The sequence below is a fragment of the Danio rerio genome, chromosome 12 (assembly GCF_052040795.2).
Source record: "Danio rerio strain M-AB ecotype USA chromosome 12, GRCz13ab, whole genome shotgun sequence".
Lineage (NCBI taxonomy): Eukaryota > Metazoa > Chordata > Actinopteri > Cypriniformes > Danionidae > Danio > Danio rerio.
Window position 1 is genome coordinate 50,636,366 of NC_141032.1, and position 23,189 is coordinate 50,659,554.

The 23,189-nt window shown below is 34.6% G+C and overlaps 1 protein-coding gene across 1 annotated transcript; it reads left to right on the plus strand.

The window, feature by feature from the left end:
* Positions 1-536: 536 nt before the first annotated feature.
* Positions 537-22,051, plus strand: tbata (thymus, brain and testes associated). The gene is made up of 10 exons (XM_087277083.1): positions 537-587; positions 743-784; positions 4,054-4,239; positions 13,868-14,029; positions 14,826-14,920; positions 17,467-17,631; positions 17,856-17,937; positions 19,311-19,443; positions 20,607-20,641; positions 21,913-22,051. Exons 3-10 carry the CDS (start codon positions 4,059-4,061, stop codon positions 21,960-21,962), a joined length of 903 nt encoding a protein of 300 aa, XP_087133209.1. The 5' UTR covers positions 537-587; positions 743-784; positions 4,054-4,058; the 3' UTR covers positions 21,963-22,051.
* Positions 22,052-23,189: the final 1,138 nt, after the last annotated feature.

Below are 23,189 nucleotides of genomic sequence, written 5' to 3' on the forward strand. Positions count from 1 at the left end.
GAAACGCCAACTGACCTAGCTACGACTCGAATCAGCAACCTTCTTGCTATGAGGCAACAGTACGATACCACTGAGACACCGTGTCACCCCCTAAAATAAATAAATTAAAATGAAATCGTTTAAGTAAAATAAATTAAAATAAATAAATAAATGCCCTGTTAAACGAGAGGGGTCTAGGTGCAGACCTGGTGCAGTGTAATCTGAGCTGCATCCAATGCTTTTGTAATGCTCTCACCTAACCCCACCCCTAACCCTACCCGTCACAGTGACGTCACTCACTCCATTGAGTGCATTGTGTCTGACATTGCATCGCTGAGTGACGCAGTCTCAGCTTGCATCATAAAGTCTGCATCCAGATACTGTTGTGTTAAACTAACTTGGTCATGGCATCAATATACTTCTGCTCTCTGCTGCTCTAAAGTGCTTCTTGTGTCCTCATTTGTTATGTGCTCTGGATGAAAGTGTATAAATAAATGGAAATGTGGAAATAAAGTGAGTTTCTGCTCTGCTATTGGAGCTTCAGTCTCTCTTTGTTCAGAGTCTCCAAGCAACCCAAACAAACATCAGACAGAAAACACTGGCCGGAGGTGAGCAGCACATTTATTATAATCTCCTACTAATCAGCTGCTGTTTTTGCCTGAAAATCGATGAATGCCTGAATGAGCTTCTTTATAGTGTGTGAATGGCTGAAAGGATGATAGATTGTCTGTAGAAGTGCACAACATTTGCTTTTGTGTCACAGGACCTGAGAGAAGCCCTTGGGAAAACTTTGTGCGCAGTGTTGGTGAGTTACTCTAAAATACTGATTGCTTCATTAACTTTGTATATAACTTTGAGTAGAATTTAATTTAATTTCTCAGTCAGGGGTTTAATTGCTGTTTAAGTTAATTTTTAGGTTTAATTGAAAGAAAATCTCAATTAAAAACTTTAAAATCAACCATCAGATCCTTTAGTTCAGTGGTTCCCAACCTTTTTCTTTGGGGCCCCCCCAATAAACATATACAAACATTGGAGCCCCCCCACCATATAAATACACACGCACGCACGCACACACATATGTACTGTGTGTGTGTATATATATATATATATATATATATATATATATATATATATATATATATATATGTGTGTGTGTGTGTGTGTGTGTGTGTGTGTGTTTGTGTAATATTAATATATAGTAATATGTATAGAAAATATTAATTAATCAGTTTTAACTTGTCTTGGCCTTCAATAAAACCAAAATTTAGGTAGGCTTTGTCATACTGTCTAATCTTTTTCTTCGCCTCTGAAGAATCAATGCATTTACGTTTGTCTGCCATTTTTGTTTTGATTTTGCCTTTACGACACGTTGACAAGCAGATTGCGCGAGTGAGCAAAATTTAAATAATTATTTAAAGTTATTTATTTTAATTATTTTCACTATTATGTTGGAATTTTAATCATGTGTTTAGATTATTTTTTATTTTTTTGGGCTGCTCGATTTTGGGAAAAATCATAATCCCGATTATTTTGGTCATAATTGTAATCACGATTATTCAAAACCATTGCCAGTTAAGGTCAAAATTATTAGCGCTCCTGAGATTTTTTTTTTATAAATATTTCCCAAATTATGTTTAACAGAGCAAGGAATTTTAACAGTATTTCCTATAATATTTTTTCTTCTATTTGTTTTATTTTAGCTAGAATAAAGACAGGTTTAAATATTTTGAAACCAATTTAAGGTCAATATTATTAGCCCCCTTAAGCAATATTTATTTTTGATTGTCTGCAGAATAAACTACCGTTATAATGACTTGCCTTATTACTCTAATTAAGCCTTTGAACTGCACTTTAATCTGAATGCTTGTATTTTGAAAAATATCTAGTAAAATATTATGTGCTGTCATTATAGCAAAGACAAAAAGAAATCAGTAATTAGAAATGAGATATCAAAACTATTATGTTCAGAAATAAGTTATTAAATTTTCTTTCCATGAAACAGAAATTGGGCAGGAAAAGGTTTGCTAATATTCAAGAGGGCTAATAATTCTGACTTCAACTGTATACATACAGTTATTTTCCACCCTGCAAAGAAAAGAGAAATAAATACAATAGAATAAAAATATGAAACAAACTGTGCTTTAAGCATCTTCACTGTAAGAAAAACACTTTAGCTACAGCAGTCCTTCAGTCAAGAGCAGCGAGGATTTTCTCGTTACGTTTGTTTAATAATGATAAAAACAGGCGGCAGAAGGATTATAGCGCGCTGTATCTTTAATGGTTTCTCTTTCACGTCTTTTGATCCTCAACTCGTTTGTTCATTATACAAATGAGGGTTAATGTTAATAATCACTAAACACCGCGTTTTGACACCTATTTGACCATTAAAGCGTTCACGTTAAGATGACTTTAGATGTCTGCGCTCCTCTGCTCGTCTCAGTGTGCGAATGAGAGTGAATGTTGCATGCTTCTTACTGCGTGATCGTGCTGCACACACACATAAGCTCTTTCGCGCTTTTAAGAGCAACACGTGTACAACTGTGGCGAAATATGATGCAATAATCATTTATCTCGATTAATGCTTTTTATAATCGTTTAAAACCGAAATCTAAATCGGATTTTCGATTAATTGCAAAGCCCTTTATAATAGTGGACCATTTTTATGCCTTTTTCTACCTCAAAACTTATCCTCTCCCGCGCCCCCCCTGTGAACTCTGGCGCCCCCCTTAGGGGGGCGCGGACCCCAGGTTGGGAACCACTGCTTTAGTTAATAAACCCGACAAACAAAGAGATGAAAGTTAATGTGTCTGAACATTACAGGTTTTATATGTGTGACTATATATATATATATATACAATACAATATAGTATATTTTATAATTTAATAGTAATTTAATTAAATTTCTTTATAGTATATTAATTAATTTCTGGATTCTTTAGCATATGCATTTGTCTTGATAAATGTGACCTTTAGTGTGTGTGTGTGTGTGTGTGTGTGTGTGTGCGTGTGCGTGTGCGTGCGTGTGTGTGTGTGTGATGGAGTGTGCATGTGTGTGTGTGAGTTGGAGTGAGTTGTTTAGTTGAGGGATGTATGTGTTTGTATGTGTGTTTGGGTTTGGTTGAGGTGTGTGTTGGAATGTGTTGGCGTGTGTTTTTGGGGTGTGTGTTTGTGTGTGCATGTGGGCGTGTTTGTTTGTGGGGTTTGTGTGTGTTGAAGTGTTTGTGTGTTTGTTTTTTTTTGTCTGTGTTAGAGAGAGAGAGAGAGTGTGTGTGTGTGTGTGTGTGTGTGTGTGTGTGTGTGTGTGTGTGTGTGTGTGTGTGTGTGTGTGTGTGTGTGTGTGTGTGTGTGTGTTGGAGTGTGCATGTGTGTTTCATTGGGGTGTGTGTGTTGGAGTGTGCGTGTATGTGTTTAGGGTGTGTGATGGAGTGTGTTTATGTGTGCGTGTGTTTGTGCGTTTGTATTGAAGTGTGCATGTGTGTTTCATCGGGGTGGGTGTGTTGGAGTGTGCGTGTGTGTGATGGAGTGTGTTTGTGTGTGTGTGTGTGTGTGTGTGTGTGTTGGAGTGTGTGTGTGTGTTTGTGTTGGAGTGTGCATGTGTGTTTCATTGGGGTGTGTGTGTTGGAGTGCGCATGTGTGTGTTTAGGGTGTGTGTGTGGTTATAATAGACAAATACTCAGTTGCTAGTTAACTGTTAGAACTGCTTCTTGAAGTCTGCATGAACCGGAATCTGTGTCTGTGAAGTTCCTTGAGAAACGCAATATTAAATTAGATAACAGTGGGCGTGGCTTGTTTTTTCTGGTGTGAGCTGATTGGATGTAGTAAAGTAGGCGTGTCATTCAGAAAGATTAAGACAGACCTAATCTGAGAATTTAACGGAGAACAAACAGGAAGTGCATTTTCAGATTTCAATTAAAGATTACAGGAGCAAACTATTGTTTTGTTCCGAATGACATGCACAGATGAATTGTTCAGCACAATACTAGCAATGTGAGCTAACAATATTAATATGCTTAGTTTTATTTCATGTGTACTTTAAGTGTTGGCAGTTAGGTTAACATTTGCTCGTGTCTGCAGACATTATGGATGAGTCGGAGCAGCAGGCGAATGTGTCTGTGTCTAGGGCTGATCTGAGCTCAGTGCAGCGTGAGTCTGCAGGATCCAGAGCTACCACTAGGGGCAGCCTACGCTTCGGGACGCTCAGCCATCATTCCTTCTTCTCCAGACACAACCCACACCCACACAGAGTTCGACACATGCAGGGTAAACGCTCAACACACACACAATCTAAATCACACACACGGAGTTGACGGTAACGGAGTTGACGGTAACGCAGTTGATGGTAACGCAGTTGATGGTAATAGACTCGACAGTAACAGAGTTGACGGTAACAGAGCCGAGGGTAACAGAGTTGACGACAACAGAATTAACGGTAACGGAGTTGCAAAAACAGAGATGACAATGACAGAGTTGACAATAATGGAGTTGACCGGAACAGAGTTTACAATGACAGAGTTGACGATAACAGAGTTGACTATAAAGGAGTTGACGATAACAGAACTAATGATAACAGAGATGACGTTAACAGAGTTGACAATGAGGGAGCTGACGATAACGGAGTTGACGAAAACATAGATGACTGACAGAGGTGACGATAATTAAGGTGCAATATGATGACAATGACATAGTTTACATTTACATTTTACATTTAGTCATTTAGCAGACGCTTTTATCCAAAGCGACTTACAAATGAGGACAAGGAAGCAATTTACACAACTAAGAGCAACAATGAATAAGTGCTGTAGGCAAGTTTCAGGTCTGTAAAGTCTAAGAAGGGAAGTATTAGTAGTATTAGTTTTTTTTTTTTTTGACTATAAAGGAGTTGACGATAACAGAGATGATAACAGAGATGACGTTAACAGAGTTTTTTTTTTTTTAGTTGGAGATAATAGAGTTGAGGGAAACAGATTTGACGATGACGGAGTTGACGATAAAAGAGTTGACAATGAGGGAACTGACAATAACGGAGTTGACGATGACGGAGTTGACGATAACAAAGTTGACGATAACAAAGTTGACGATAACAGAGTTGACGATAACGAAGATGGTGATAACAAAGTCGACGATAACAGAGTTGACAGTAATATAGTTGACAATAACAAAGTCGACAGTAACAGAGATGACGATAACAGAGTTGACGGTAACAGAGTTAACAATACTAGAGTTGATGATAATAGAGTTGACAGTAATATAGTTGATGGTAACAAAGTTAACGGTAACAGGGTTGACGATAACAGAGATGACAATGACAGAGTTGATGATAATGTTGTTGACAGTAATATAGTTGACGATAACAGAGTTGACGTTACCATAGTTGACGGTAACAGAGTTGACGATAACAGAGTTGACGATAACAGAAATGACAGTGACAGAGTTGACGATAACGGAGTTGACAGTAATATAGTTCACGATAACAGAGTTGACAGTAACAGGGTTGACGGTAACAGAGTTGACGGTAACAGAGTTGACGATAACAGAGTTGACGATAACAGAAATGACAGTGACAGAGTTGACGATAACGGAGTTGACAGTAATATAGTTCACGATAACAGAGTTGACAGTAACAGGGTTGACGGTAACAGAGTTGACGGTAACAGAGTTGACGGTAACAGAGTTGACGGTAACAGAGTTGACGATAACAGAAATGACAGTGACAGAGTTGACGATAACGGAGTTGACAGTAATATAGTTCACGATAACAGAGTTGACAGTAACAGGGTTGACGATAACAGAGATGACAATGAAGAGTTGACGATAATGTTGTTGACAGTAATATAGTTGACGATAACAGAGTTGATGATGCCAAAGTTGATGGTAACAGAGTTGACGATAACAGAAATGACAGTGACAGAGTTGACGATAACAAAGTTGAAAGTAATGTAGTTCACGATAACAGAGTTGACAGTAACAGAGTTGACGATACCATAGTTGATGGTTACAGAGTTGACGACAACAGAAATTACAGTGACAGAGTTGACGATAACGGAGTTGACAGTAATAAAATTGACGATAACAGAGTTGACAATAACAGAGTTAACAACAACAGAGTTGACAGTAACAGAGATGACGATAACAGAGTTGACGGTAACAGAGTTAACAATACTAGAGTTGATGATAATAGAGTTGACAGTAATATAGTTGATGGTAACAAAGTTAACGGTAACAGGGTTGACGATAACAGAGATGACAATGACAGAGTTGATGATAATGTTGTTGACAGTAATATAGTTGACGATAACAGAGTTGACGATAACAGAAATGACAGTGACAGAGTTGACAATAACGGAGTTGACAGTAATATAGTTCACGATAACAGAGTTGACAGTAACAGGGTTGACGGTAACAGAGTTGACGGTAACAGAGTTGACGATAACAGAGTTGACGATAACAGAAATGACAGTGACAGAGTTGACGATAACGGAGTTGACAGTAATATAGTTCACGATAACAGAGTTGACAGTAACAGGGTTGACGATAACAGAGTTGACAATGAAAAGTTGACGATAATGTTGTTGACAGTAATATAGTTGACGATAACAGAGTTGATGATGCCAAAGTTGATGGTAACAGAGTTGACGATAACAGAAATGACAGTGACAGAGTTGACGATATCAAAGTTGAAAGTAATGTAGTTCACGATAACAGAGTTGACAGTAACAGAGTTGACGATACCATAGTTGATGGTTACAGAGTTGACGACAACAGAAATTACAGTGACAGAGTTGACGATAACGGAGTTGACAGTAATAAAATTGACGATAACAGAGTTGACAATAACAGAGTTAACAACAACAGAGTTGACGATTTCAATTATTTTGTGCTTTAGCTTCAGATGCTAACCCTAAACCAGACTCCATGTGAAATTTAAACACAGAAAAAAATCAATTCTACATATTGCATTGCTGTTTTGCATATTACTTTTCAAAATAACTATTGCCAGTAAAGTGATTTCATTTATATCTCATACATCAGAAAAATATATTACAAATGTTTAATTTTATTGCAATTAATGATTATTGTCAAGTCTGTGATTTCCATCAATGAATAAATATGTAAATATTAAGAAATAAATATTTGTAAATATCCTCTAAGTAGGTTCTTAAACTTAAAAACAGTCTTGTCATGAATGTGCATTGGCAGAAAGTCTAAGAAGATTATTGTGTTGTACAAAAACACAACATTTCTTTAATCCTTAAGAGGGTGTTTCTCCTGATTTAGTTCATTGGCATAATAAAGGGCAGCCTTTATCAAACGGCCAGCAGGACTCTCCACATGAGGAGAGTGTGTGTAATAATCTGTGCTGTGAAAGACTTTAATGATGAACTTCTGCATAATCACAGTTTTCCTGAACTGCTGTCACCTGATTTGCATAGATCTAATGGCCAGTTTTTCACACCAAATGGTGGAAAATATGTGAGGTTCTGTTTTTAAAACCCACAAGCTGCTAATTTACACACAGAAAGCATGCTGTGCAATTAATGTAAGATCAAAGTCAAGAGAAGCACAAACAGGCTTTCAGGAAATCTTGTGATGCTTTAAAAGTTTTGTTGCTTTGGAGATTTTTTTTGTGAGAGAATATTAAATAAATGACACTGAGTAGAATGACAAGTTTGCTTTTTATTTATATATATATATATATATATATATATATATATATATATATATATATATATATATATATATATATATATATATATATATGTGTGTGTGTGTGTGTGTGTGTGTGTGTGTGTGTGTGTGTGTGTGTGTGTGTGTGTGTGTGTGTATATATATATATATATATATATATATAGTTGAAGTCAGAATTATTAGCCCCCCTGTCTATATTTTTCCCCAATTTCTAATTTTATTTTCTAATTTTTTTAATTTTCTAATTCATTTTAATTCTAATTTTAACGGAGAGCAGATTTCTTCAGCACATTTCTAAGCATAATAGTTTTAATAACTCATCTCTAATAACTGATTTATTTTCTCTTTGTCATGATGACTGTAAATAATATTTGACTAGATATTCTTCAAGACACTTCTATACAGCTTAAAGTGACATTTAAAGGCTTAACTATGTTAATTAGGGTAACTAGGCAGGTTAGGGTAATTAGGCAAGTTATTGTATAACGATGGTTTGTGGTGTAGACTGTCAGAATAAATATCGCTTAAAGGAGCTAATAATATTGACCTTAAAATGGTGTTTAAAAATTTAAAAACTGCTTTTATTTTAGCTAAAATAAAACAAATAAGACTTTCTCCATAAGAACCAATATTATCAGACATACTGTGAACATTTCCTTGCTCTGTTAAACATCATTTGGGAAATATTTAAAAAAGAAAGAAATTCAAAGGGGGGCGAATAATTCTGACTTCAACTCTCTCTCTCTCTCTCTCTCTCTCTCTCTCTCTCTCTCTCTCTCTATATATATATATATATATATATAAAGTTTGTTTTGACTATATATATATATATATGTGTGTGTGCTATGTAAAGTTTATTATGCATTATTATTTATTTATATAAATACAAACATGCAACCATATGTTTCATAAAATGTTTATTTATATTTATATATATAATATAAATGTATATCATGCAAATTATAGATAAATGTAAATATCTATGTGACAAGATTGTGGCTCAGTGATTAGCAATGTGGCCTCACAGCAAGAAGGTTGCTGGTTTGAGTCCCGGCTGGGTCAGTTGGCATTTCTGTATGGAGTTTGCATGTTCTCCCCATGTTGGCTTGGGTATTCGCTGTGTAAAACATATGCTGGAATAGTTGGTGGTTCATTCCACTGTGGCAACCCCCTTATAAATGGGACTAAGCTAAAGTAAAATGAATAAATGAATATATAGACATACAGTACATATGTCAAAACAAACTTTTATTTTGTTTAATTGCGACTTATCTGCACAGCAGTAGTAAAATTATATGATTTTTAATTCTGTAAATGTCTGACATTATTTCTAAATGTAAACAACAGTCATTTAAAGCAGAAAATTATAGAAAACGTTTCTAAAAGTCATGGTTATTCCACCACATTTGATTTCCTATTTCTTGATATTGTGCATTGACATAAATATTAATATAAACATGTTTGAAAAATGGCACCTTTTTGTTATTTTATGCAGAAAACGTCATAATTTTTATTTTAAATTTAGAAGAAACATAATCAGTAGTTTACACAATAAAACAAAAATCACATTATGTACATAACTATAAATCATAAAGTTGACGATAACATAGTTGACGATAACATAGTTGACGGTAATGGAGTTGACGATAACATAGTTGACGGTAATGGAGTTGACGGTAATAGAGTTGACGGGAACAGAATTGACGGTAACGGAGTTTTCAATAACAGAGTTGACAATGATAGAGTTGACAATAACGAAGTTGATGGTAATATTGTTGATGGTAACAGAGTTGACGATAACAGAGTTGACGATAACAAAGTTGACGATAACAAAGTTGACGATAACAAAGTTGACAGTAGCAGAGTTGACGGTAACAGAGACGATGGTAACAGAGTTGACAATAGCAGAGTTGACGTAGCAGAGTTGACGATAGCAGAGTTGACGATAGCAGAGTTGACGGTAGCAGAGTTGACGGTAACAGAGACGACGATAGCAGAGATGACGGAAACAGAGTTGTTGATAGCAGAGTTGACGGTAGCAGAGTTGACGGTAGCAGAGTTGACGGTAACAGAGACGACGGTAACATAGTTGACGGTAGCAGAGATGATGGTAGCACAGTTGAATGAATGAACACAGACATATGTCAAAACAAACTTTTATTTTGTTTAATTGCAACTTATCTGCACAGCATTGCTCCTTTTTGTTATTTTATGCAGAAAATGTCATAATTTTTATTTTAAATTTAGAAGAAACATAATCAGTAGTTTACACAATAAAACAAAAATCACATCATGTACATAACTATAAATCATAAAGTTGACGATAACATAGTTGACGGTAATGGAGTTGACGATAACATAGTTGACGGTAATGGAGTTGACGGTAATAGAGTTGACGGGAACAGAATTGACGGTAACGGAGTTTTCAATAACAGAGTTGACAATGATAGAGTTGACAATAACGAAGTTGATGGTAATATTGTTGACGGTAACAGAGTTGACGATCACAGAGTTGACGATAACAAAGTTGACGGTAGCAGAGTTGACGGTAACAGAGAGGATGGTAACAGAGTTGACGATAGCAGAGTTGACGGTAGCAGAGTTGACCGTAGCAGAGTTGACGATAACAGAGTTGACCGTAGCAGAGTTGACGGTAGCAGAGTTGACGGTAGCAGAGTTGACGGTAGCAGAGTTGACGGTAACAGAGACGACGGTAACATAGTTGATGGTAGCAGAGATGATGGTAGCACAGTTGAATGAATGAACACATAGACATATGTCAAAACAAACTTTTATTTTGTTTAATTGCGACTTATCTGCACAGCATTGCTCCTTTTTGTTATTTTATGCAGAAAACATCTCAATTGTTATTTTAAATTTAGAAGAAACATAATCAGTAGTTTACACAATAAAACAAAAATCACATCATGTACATAACTATAAATCATAAATATAACTATAAATCAAGTTGATATATAAAATAAAATACTTTCATTCATTTTCCTTCAGCTTAGTCCCTTTAGTCATAAGGAGTCGGCATGGCGGAATGAACCTCCAGCTTATACAGTGGAAGCCCTTCCAGCTGCAACCTAGGGCTTGGAAACACCCATACGCACTCATTCATACACACACTCATACACTACGGCCAGTTTAGTTCATTAATTTCCCTGTAGCGCATGTGTTTGGACTGTACCAACACGGAGAGAACATCCACACAGAAACACCAACTGACCCAGCCGGGGCTTAAACCAGCAACCTTCTTGCTGTAAAGACAGTGCTAACTACTGAGCCTTCATGACGCCAATAAAATAAAATAAAAATTTAGTGTTAATTCAGTCAAATACATTTATTGCACATTTATGTTGAATTTTCGGTCATTTCTACATCTTAAATTATAACATGACAACTTTTTTAAATTAGTTTAATCAGGTTTTAACTATTTTTTAGCATAACCTTCCTAGTCAGCCTAGTTTATGTCAATAAAACTGACAAGGAATTTTCACTTGATTCAATAAAACAAAAATAAGGAAGCAATGCTTTTTACAGTGTATAATTTATGTCTTTTATCCTTTTTAAGTGCTCTGAGCAAATGCACGAGCAATTTAAACATTTAATTTAGCTGAGACATTTCAGCTGTCATTATGAATTGATGTCACATCCGCAAGACTAAACCTCTCCGTGCAAAATATGAAGTAATTATTTGACACACACACACACACACACACAAAACAAACCCTACAAGCTGCTGATTTAGACACAGAAATCCTGCTGTGCAATTAATGTAAGATCAGAGTCAAGTGAAGCACAAACAGGCCTCGCTTCATTAATACAAAGCTCTGATCCAGAGTTGTGAAGTAGTTTATTTTATGATCATCAAAACAACATGCATTACATCACGGCTGCTTTCTTTGATGACTTTCAGCCTTCAAGAACCTGTGATCGTGTTCATTCCTGTGTGAAACCTGACTGTGATCCTGTGAATAATCCCGTGCACAGCAGGCAGTCACTGCACTTTTTATAATGCTGCGTTTGATCTGCATGTGAGAGCATTACTGATGATGAACTGCATTTTTAGATATTTCTGCGTTGAATTTTGTATGTGTGTGGATTTACGTGGAATGATTTTTATAGTATAGCAACTAAATATTTAACACATGAAATAAAATGATTAAAATTAGGTTTACAATGCAAATTCAGTTAGAAACATTAGGTAAACAAAATAAATCTGTCATATAATAATATACTGTATCTACTAAAAGACAAATATTATTTCATATGATAAAGAATATTACCGAATTTAAATTATAACTGAATAAATATGTATTTACACACATTTACATAATAGACTCAATATTGGGCTACAATCTGCAGACATTTCCGTATCACCTGAAAATGCCATGTAGGGGTACTGATTACAAATTACATGACAAAATCTTTAGTCCCTTATAGAATAGGTTAGATTTAGTTTCCATATTTATGCTAATGTTATCTGAATACTTTTGGATTACATTTAGATTACTTTTGTTAAACATTTATGATAATGTAATCTAAAATCTTTCGAATTACATTTAGAATTTGTTATGGATTTATGGTAATGTAATCGACCACTTTTGGATTACATTTCGATTACTTTTGGATTACATTTATGGTAATCTAAATACTTTTGGATTACATTTAGATTACTATTGTTACACATTTATGATAATGTAATCTGACTACTTTTGGATTACAATTAGACTATTTTTGGATTACATTTATGGTAATTTAATCTGAATACTTTTGAATTACATTTAGATTAATTTTGTTACACATGTATGAATATGTAATCTAGCTACTTTTGGATTACATTTTTATTACTTTTGATAGACATTTATGGTAAAGTATTCAGACTATTTTTGAATTACATTTTGATTTTGTTATGCGATTATGGTAATGTAATCTGACTATTTTTTGATTACATTTAGATTACTTTTGTTACTCGTTCATGGTAATGTAATCTGATTACGTTTAGATTACATTGTTACACATTTAAGTGTAACATTAATTACAATAAGTGTAACGTATTAATCTGGCTACTTTCGAATTACATTTCTTTGTTACTCATTTATGATTATGTAATCTGACTGCTTTCGAATTACATTTAAATTACTTTTGTTACACATTCATGGTAACATAATCGGACAACTTTTGGATTACAATTAGATTACGTTTATTATGCATTCATGGTTATTTAATCTGACTACTTTTGGATTACATTTTGATTACTTTTATTACGCATTCATGGTTATGTAATCTGACTACTTTTGGGTTACATTGTTACACATTTATGGTCATGTAATCTGGCTATTTTGGGTTACATTTAGATTACTTTTGTTACACACTTATAAAAATGTAATCTGACTACTTATGGATTAGATTGTTACAATTTTATGATACTGTAATCTGACTGCTTTTGGATTACATTTAGATTACTTTTGCTACGCATTTATGGTAACGTAATCTGACTACTTTTGAATTACAATTAGATTACGTTTATTACACATACATGGATTACTTTTGAATGACATTTATGGTAATGTAATATAAATACTTCTGGATATAAATATAATATAATAAATATAAATACTTCTGTGCATTTATGATAAAGTAATCAGACTACTTTGGAAATTACAATTAGATTACTTTTATTACACAATAATGGTTATGTAATCTGACTACTTTTGGATTACATTTGGATTACTTTTGAATTACATTTATGGTAATGTAATCTAAATACTTCTGGATTACATTTAGATTACTATTGTTGCGCATTTATGATAATGTAATCAGACTACTTTTGGATTACATTTAGATTACTTTTGGATTACATTTATGGTAATGTAATCTAAATTCTTTTGGATTACATTTACTGTAGATTACATTTGATACACACTTGTGGAGATGTAATCTGACTACTTTTGGATTAGATTGTTAAACATTTATGGTAATGTAATCTTACTTTTAGATTACATTTAGATTATGTTTGTACTCATTTATGGTAATGTAATCTGACTATCTTTGCATTTCATTTAGATTAATTTTAAATCTGACTACTTTTAGGTTATATTTTAATTACTTTATGTACACATTTATGTACAGTAATTGACTTGTGTTGGCACACTGCAGTAGACTCATATCTGTGCTGGTTTTTTGTGTCCTGAAGGGCTGAATGGTAAGCCGGTGTGTATGGTGAATGATGACTGGTTCGCCTTCACTCCGCTGTGTCCACATCCGCTCATTAAGAGTCAGGTGTCAGTCAGTGGGAGCCGTTCTTCTGCGTTTTTCACACCAGAGATCAGCTCTGACCGCTCCGGTCCACGAGCAGGTATGAGAAATTATCATTTACAGAAACAGAGTGAGAATTTTACAACCACACATTTACAGTAATGTTGCATTAATGTAAGCTATTATACAGCTCTCTGAAAATTCTTGATTTTTATTGGTCAGTCACAATATTCCAAGTTACTTAATTCTCAATGACAACTTTAGAATCACCACAACAGATCAATTATAATAGTTGTTGTGTTACCATAGCAACTGTACAATCACCACAACAAATCAACTATAATAGTTGTTGTGTTACCATGGCGACTGTAGAATCACCACAACAGATCAATTACTGTAGTTGATGTGTTACCATAGCAACTGTAGAATCACCACAACTGATCAATAACTGTAGTTGTTGTGTTACCATAGCAACTGTAGAATCAACGCAACAGATCAATTCTTGTAGTTTTTGTTACCATAGCAACTGTAGAATCACCACAACTGATCAATTACTGTAGTTTATGTGTTCCCAAACCACTTGTAGAATCACCGCAACCGGTCAATTATTATAGTTGTTGTGTTACCATAGCAACTGTAGAATCACTACAACAGATCAATTACTGTAGCTCGTGTGTTACCATAGCAACAGTAGAATCACCACAACAGATATTGTAAAGTGTTTTATTATAGTATGGGTAAACATACTACAGTGTTTACTATTAATTACTGTAGTGTTTTTCATGTAAGTAGCAGTAATGTGAGTAATCCTCTAGCATTCTGTGTGGCTCTTCTGAAAAATGTTGATGTATTTTCTAATACATACGTCTAATACATCTTTTGATCTTTTTCTCCAGCGCTGATTTCTGAAAGCTGGCGTGAGGAACTAAAGGATTTGGCTACGAAAATCACTCTTTCAGCTGCGGCCGAGACTCAACATGACAAGAGGGAGGTACAGTATTGGGCTCTATCTGAAATTGCCCCTATATGAATAGTGCACTAAGACAATAATAATCAATTAAAGTTAAATAAATAAATAAATAAACAATAAAAAATAATAAAATAACAAACGAAAGAAAATCAACATCTAAATACAAAATAACTAAATATATTTAATAAAAATAACAAAATATATTCAAATAAAAACAAAAATAACACAAAAAAGTAAATATAAATTAATTAAAGAAAAAAACTGATAAAACAACAAGTAAAATTAAATTAAATATTTAAAAAAAATTAAAAGATGAAAAAAATTTTTATAATAAATTTAAATATAAAAAAATCATAAAAATTATAAATTAAAATATGAAATAAAATAACCTATTAAAAATAAAATAACAAATAATAACAAAATAATAAAAAAATAAATAAAAATGTAAAACAAAATATAAATAAAATATAAAAATTTATTTAAAAAAAAACTCTTAAATGCTTTCCAATAAAGTGTAATAATATAATTTTACACAATTCAACATTATTATACTGAAGATTGTTAAAGAATTAAATAATTAAAAGAATTATAAAGTGTAAAATGGACATTCTGATGAGCATTTCCCATGATTTACCATTCATTACATCTCTTCTGAAATGAGTAAAGTGCTCCACTTTTCCACAGTGGAATTTTCTCTCTTTATGATTCATAAACACTAATGCTTCAAACAACACCCACATTAAACATCACTTTACAGCTTTTTAATCACAGCGACATTACAGTAAACCATTTCAGCTGGAGCTTTGACTATTTCAGACTGTGTAAAAGGATCAGATTTAACCAGAACTTGAGGTAAAACTCAACAATTTATTAATATATTTGATCATATTCTTATTAGGGCTGCTCTTGTCCTTCATTAATGCTTGTATTTGCCTTCTGAATGACTCAAAATCTGATTTGACCATTCGAATGAACAACAAAAAGATTAAAACTTCGGAGTGGTGTTTAGTTTAGATTGTGTGAAATGACTAGAAAGCTATAAATGGCTTTAAAGCAATGCAGAGCTTCTGCAAAATGCATATAAGGCCACTTAAAATGTGCAGGATTTACTGGATTTATGACAGTAGGTGTGGGTTTGAGAAAAATGCTAATATTTGATTAAATTTTACATTACATTCATGATTGAAAAACAGAATTATTTATTAAATGCTCGTTTGAAATGACATTGCTTAATTAACATATATATTGTGTTGACTAAAAATGCATATAAATTTAATTTATAAAAAATATATATATAATAATATTTAGGCAGCACTGTGGCGCAGTGGGTAGCACATTCACCTCATAGCAAGAAGGTTGCTGGTCTGAGCCTCAGCTGGATCAGTTGGCGTTTCTGTGTGGAGTTTGCATGTTCTCCCTGTGTTGGCGTGGGTTTCCTCCAGGTGCTCGGGTTTCCCCCACAGTCCAAAGATATGCGGTACAGCTCAATTGGCTAAGCTAAATTGTCCATAGTGTATGTGTGTAAATGAGTATGTATGAATGTTTTTTCCAGGGATGGGTTGCAGGTGGAAGGGCATCCTCTGCTTAAAACATATGCTGGATAAGTTGACGGTTCATCCCGCTGTGGCAACCCCTGATTAATAAAGGGACTAAGCCGAAAAGAAAATGAATGAAGGAATGAATAATAATATTTAATTGCATATTTTATAAGCTATAATAATTTTTATTATATCATGTCTTAAATGCAATATTTTTATATTATTACTATAATTTATTTTATTACCATACTATACTATACTACACTATACAATTATGTTTTTTATGTTTATTTATTTTAATCTAATTTAATTTTTATCTTTAATTTTTATGTAATTTAATTTAATTACATAAAATTACATTAGTAGAATATTATTTTTTTTAAATGTAATTAAATTTAATTAAATTTAAATACATCTTAAAGTAATTTTAATTTAATTTAATTTAAAATTTTATGATGTAATTTTGTTTTTATCTTAAATCTTTTAATGTAATTTAATTCATTTTAATGTAATTTTTATTTTTAAATGTGATTAAATTTAATTCAATTAAATTACATTTTTATGTAATTTTAATAACAAAACTTTTTTATTTAATTTAATTTTACTTTTTAATGTAATTTTAGTTTTATCTTTAATTTTTAATTTAATTTAATTTTACTTTTTAATATGATTTTATTTTTATCTTTAATTTGTAAATTTTATTTAATTTTATTTTTAAAATGTAATTAAATGTAATTAAACTGTATTAAATGTTTAATGTAATTTTTATTTAAATTTTATTTTTTAAATTAAATACAATTTAGCTTTTTTAATGTAACTGTTTTTATTTAATTATTTTAATTTAATTTAATTCCTTTTAATTATTTTAAAATTTAAATTTAATTAAATTTTATTTAATTTTTAAAATAATTTTATTTACTTTTATTATTATTATTATTATTATTATTATTATTATTATTATTATTATTATGTGTTGCATATTTCAATTTATTTTTATTTTATTAAGCAAGTGTTTGTCTGTAAATAAAGCCACAGAAGCATGCGGATGATGAAGCTCCACGCAGGAAGACTCAGTATTCATCCCAGTCCGGCCGAATCATCCCGTCCTCGTCTTGGGGAGGAAAGAAACGCAGCAGGACGTCCCACCGGCGTATGACAACACACACACATATGCTGGAGGGGCTGGAACTCAAGGTAACACACCTCAAAACATGAAAGGCTTTTATTCTAACCGAAATAAAATAAACAAGACTCTCTCCCAACTTTTGACTATGTAAAGTGGTTATGCTTTATATCAGTGAAATCCACTGTATGTAGCTTGATATATTATTTCTTTTTTTTTTGTCGAATAAAGCAAAAGAATCAGTGATGTTTGTCTTGTTAAGTATTAAAAGAATGAGTCTGATGTGTTTGTGCAGGTGCTGGAGCTCTTGTGTCAGATCCTGCAAACTGATTCGCTCTCCATGGTCCAGCAGTGGCTTTTATTGGCCAGTGACAAAGGTAAGCCCTGTCTGATTGGTTGATTAACAATGCACAAAGTAAATAGCATATGCATAAGGAGTATTCAGCTTTAGACCAGCAATACTTACAGTATCACTCAAACACTGACAGAGTATAGTAAATTAATTCATTATAGTAATAGTAATCTAATCTCATATAAATCATATAATCTCAGTGGCCTAATATTTATAATAACCCTTTAAATATATAATGTAATGCCTTAATAAGCTCTTGGAGCAGAAAGTCCTAAATCTTCCTCAGTATGCTTTTTTACTAATATATACACTCACCGGCCACTTTATTAGGTACACCTTACTAGTACGAGGTCGACCTCCTTTAGCCTTCAGAACTGCTTTAATCCTTCATGGCAGAGATCGTCATGTTCAGGAAACCAGTCTGAGATGATTGAGCTTTATGACATGCTGCGTTATCCTGCTGGAAGTAGCCATCAGAAGATGGAGACACTGTGCTCATAAAGGGATGGACATGGTCAGCAGCAATACTCAGGTAGGCTGTGGCGTTGATGCTCAATTGGTACTAATGGACCCAAAGAAAATCTCCCCCACACCATTACACCACCACCACCAGCCTGAACCGCTGATACAAGGCAGGATGATCCATGCTTTCATGTTGTTGAGGCCAAATTGTGAGCCGAATGTGTCAGCAGAAATGGAGACTCATCAGAGCAGCAACGTTTCTCCAATCTTCTATTGTCCAGTTTTGGTGAGTCTGTGTGAATTGTAGCCTCAGTTTCCTGTTCTTAGCTGACAGGAGCGGCACCCGGTGTGCTCTTCTGCTGCTGTAGCCCATCCGCCTCAAGGTTGGCCGTGTTGTGTGTTCAGAGATGCTCTTCTGCAGAGCTCGGTTGTAACGAGTGCTTATTTGAGTTACTGTTGCCTTTCTATCAGCTGGAACCAGTCTGGCCATTCTCCTCTGACCTCATCAACAAGGCATTTGCGCCCACAGAACTGCCGCTCACTAGATATTTCCTCTTCGTCAGACAATTCTCTGTAAACCCTAGAGATGATTGTGCGTGAAAATCCCAGTAGATCAGCAGTTTCTGAAATACTCAGAGCAGCCTGTCTGGCAGCATCAACCATACCTCAAAGTCTCTTAAATCACCTTTCTTCCTCATTCTGATGCTCACTCTGAACTGCAGAAGATCATCTTGACCATGTCTACATGCCTAAATGCATTGAGCTGCTGACATGTGATTGGCTGATTAGAGTTTTGTGTTAACAAGCAGTTGGACAGGTGTACCTAATAAAGTGGCCGGTAAGTGTATATCTAAGCTTCTTTAAATATTGTGTGTGTGCATGTGAGTATATACATCTGTGTGTTAATGAGGACTCATTAAGTGTGCTTGTGCTCAGAGAAGGAGCTGGTTCAGGGTTTACTGAAACAGGCGGTGAGCGACTGCTCTTCTCTGAGCCTCCACACGTCTGCAGATCCACTGAACACTGAACATCTGCTGCTGGAGCCGGCCGGCAGAGCCCACAGGAGCAGGTCAGCACACCTCCATCACTACCTTAGTGTCCATATGAAGATTAGAATTGCACAGACTGTAATATTACATGAAACATTAGTGAATAAAGCACTGTGATGACGGACTGAGAGAGGGCTGAGGCCTTCTTCAATCAGCACAACAACATTTTAGATCTGCAACAATGGAAAGCTGGAAACATGGAAAGCTGCAGACCAACATTAATGACACACACACCCTCACACACACATTTATATCTGCAGACTAACATTAATGACACAATTACTCTCACACACACATTCATATCTGATCAGCATCTGACAAAAACTAAAGCTCATCTCACACAGACCGATGAGTTTATTCCCTAAATGTGTTTACAGCAGAGCTTATGTGCACTATTTCCTATTCAGCTGTGTGCTGTGCTTATATTTTATGGCCATTTTCAAAATGTATGCACATCTTGGCATTTCCATTAAGCATCTTTAATGCAATATTCCAAAGTGCACATAAAAATAGGTGAATGAAAACATCCCTACTGTAACGCCTCACCACATATAGATGGAAAAAAGCATATGAATCAATTTAGAGAGGGAGAGCAATTCTATTTTTATGTAAATATTTATTATTTTTAAGGGCGCAGTGGTTAGCACGATCACCTCACAGCAAGAAGGTCGCTGATTCGAGCCTTGGCTGGGTCAGTTGGCATTTCTGTGTGGAGTTTGCATGTTCTCCTCGTGTTGGTGTGGGTTTCCTCTGGGTGCTCCGGTTTCCCCCACAGTCCAGACACATGCGCTATAGGGGAATTGATGAACTAAATTGGCCGTAGTGTATGAGTGTGTGTGTGTGAATGAGTGTGTATTGATGTTTCCCAGTACTGGGTTGCATCTGGAAGGGCATTCGCTGTGTAAAACATATGCTGGAATAGTTGGCGGTTCATTCCGCTGTGGCGACCCCAGATTAATAAAGGGATTAAGCTGAATGAATGAATGAATTATCTTGCTTACTGAAGTAAACACTGTATTAATACATTGAGTTTCTTATTAAATAAATAATGCACTTATTAGAAAAGTAATGTTAAGTGATTAATTATATGAAGAAATGTTGCATTATTGTAATCTTCAGCTGTTCCCAAAAGATCCCCTTTTGGATGTTATTTAATGAGTTTATTATCTGTGTTTTTCCTCAGTTTGCGCCGCTCAGAGACCTTACCAGAGGAACCAGGTGAGTGTCTGCTGATGTGCACTGGAGTTAACTGGAGTGTCATCAATGCTCTATTGTCATTCTTGAGTTCTTGACTTCACATGTGGCACTTTTGCCAGAGAACAGCGGTTATTAAAGGGTCACGAAATCCCCGTCTGTCAGTTCGACCTCAGAATTAGAAAGAAGAAAAACATTATAAAATGGGCGTGGTCATATGTGAGGGGCGTGGCTTGGCAAAGCAGGAGAGTGTGAAGTTCACTGTGAAGTGAGTTCAGTGGATGGGGATGATTGGGAGGCCATTATCGTAAGAGCCGATAGTGGGAGTTTGGCCAGGACACTCGGGTCACACCCCTACTCTTTACCAGAAGTGCCATGGGATTATTAATGACCACAGAGAATCAGGACCCTTGAGCTCATCCACTCTTACTGGCAGAGCTGTGATTAAACTAAACGCTATTGGCTGTTTTTTTATAAAGGGGAGGAGCTACTCTATGCAGGGCCGGATTAAGAACACATTGGGCCCTGGGGCTAAAGCATTGTTCTACAAAATGTTCTACAATGTTCTACATTGATGGATCAGTGACCGCACGGGCATTCCTGACAAGAAGCTTGTGTTTGTGTGTATGGAAATGTACTATTCACCCTCCCTGTTAAATTTAATCTAATCATGTCCTGAAACACAGCTCCTCTCCTGCCTTCACTTCTCATACTGACGGAGGGAGCGATTCGCTTGTGAATGAATCCCCCGAACGACACTTTCACTAACGTTAGCCGACAATAATACAAGTTTCTGGCAGCGCAGCATCTCGTTGTCATATTTCTTTTGCAATATTTGCTGATTTTATTCAACAAAACTAGCATAAGCCGAGTGTTTAGTGCGAGTTGGAGCTGCTTTGCTGTATGGTGAATGCAGTAAATGACTGTTATCATCAATAACGTTACCTGTTGAGCACAAAAGTTCATAACATACACAAACGTAAAAAACTAAATCTAACCGATGAAATGTTCTGCCTTTGTGCTTTGTTTTCTTTGTTTGCTCGTTACTACACCCGTAGACAGTGCTAAAGTCCCGCATCTTCACGTAATAACACTGTCTTGACTAGTGCGGTTGAATGACATTTGTCCTGGGAGCACTGTACCAATGTGGCGGCGATATTGACGCATGCTCAGGGTCCCTATGCAATATCTAGTGTATATATCTATGCTTCCCTTCAAACAAAAATAAACACATTCAGTGTTACCAGTGTCCCAATTCACAGACTCTCATAAAGGATCATCTGTTTGTGTTTCAGAGAGAATCGGAGAGGCTGAAGTCCTCACACTCTACCCAGAAAACACTTAATGAAGAACACATCATCATCATCTTCAACACAGCATCTGTAATGCAAAGTACATTTTTGATAAACCAAATAAAAGCAGGTGTTTTCTCAGGCCATTGGTTTCTTTTATAGACTAGTAATATATTTCTCACAAATAAATGAACACATTTAGTCATTTAGCAGACAATTGTGTGCATTTAGCAAATAAATATACATGTTGTGGGTGCCCTACACTGCAAAAAATGCTTTTCTTGCTTAGATTTTTTGTCTCGTTTCTAGTCTAAATATCTAAAATTTCTTATATCAAGAGGCATTTTCTAAACGAGCAAAACATAGTGTCTTGTTTTGAGAAATAATATGCCAATATTAAGTGAGTTTATCCTTAAAAAAAAGCAAAATAATCTGCCAATGGGGTCAGCAAATTAATCTAGTTTTTTCTTTTAACGTAAGATTATTTTGCTTACCCCATTGGCAGATTATTTTGCTTGTTTTAAGGAAAAACTCACTTAATATTGGCATATTATTTCTTAAAACAAGACAATATGTTTTGCTTGTCTATAAAACTCTTCTTTATTTAGGAATTTTTAGATATTTGGACTAGAAACAAGACAAAAAAATCTAAGCAAGAAAAACAGTGTAACTATATAGTACTGTATATAAAGTACTCACAGTAGAAATATGGTATGTTAACTTTTGATGTGCCACATTACAAACACGTTTTTCACTTGTTTCTAGTCAAAATTTCTAGTCAGTTTTTCATTAAAGCAACCTGAAAAATAACCTTATTTCTATGTTTATAAACCAGATCATTTTGCTGACCCCATTGTCAGATTATTCTGCTTGTTTTAAGGAAAAATTCACTTCATTTTGACTGTTGATTTCTGAAAACAACACAATATATTTTTTTTGCTTTTCTAGAAAATGCTTCTTGATTTAAGAATCGTTAGATAGTTGGGCTAAAAACATGATAAAAGCTAAGTAAGAAAAGCATTTTGCAGTGAATAAAACAAACATCTTGCTGCTGAAACAACAATAATTGCATCGTTTGGTACATACAGATGAACAACATTAATATATGATTAAAAATATATATTATTTAATTCATGGCATGCACTTTAGCATGCACTGCTGCAGTTTGCTGTTGAGTGTGACGCGACTGGGATGAGAATCAGCATCTTCAAGTCCGAGGCCATGGTGCTCCACTGGAAAAAGGTGTTTTGCCATCTCCAGGTAGGAGGAAAGTCCTTACC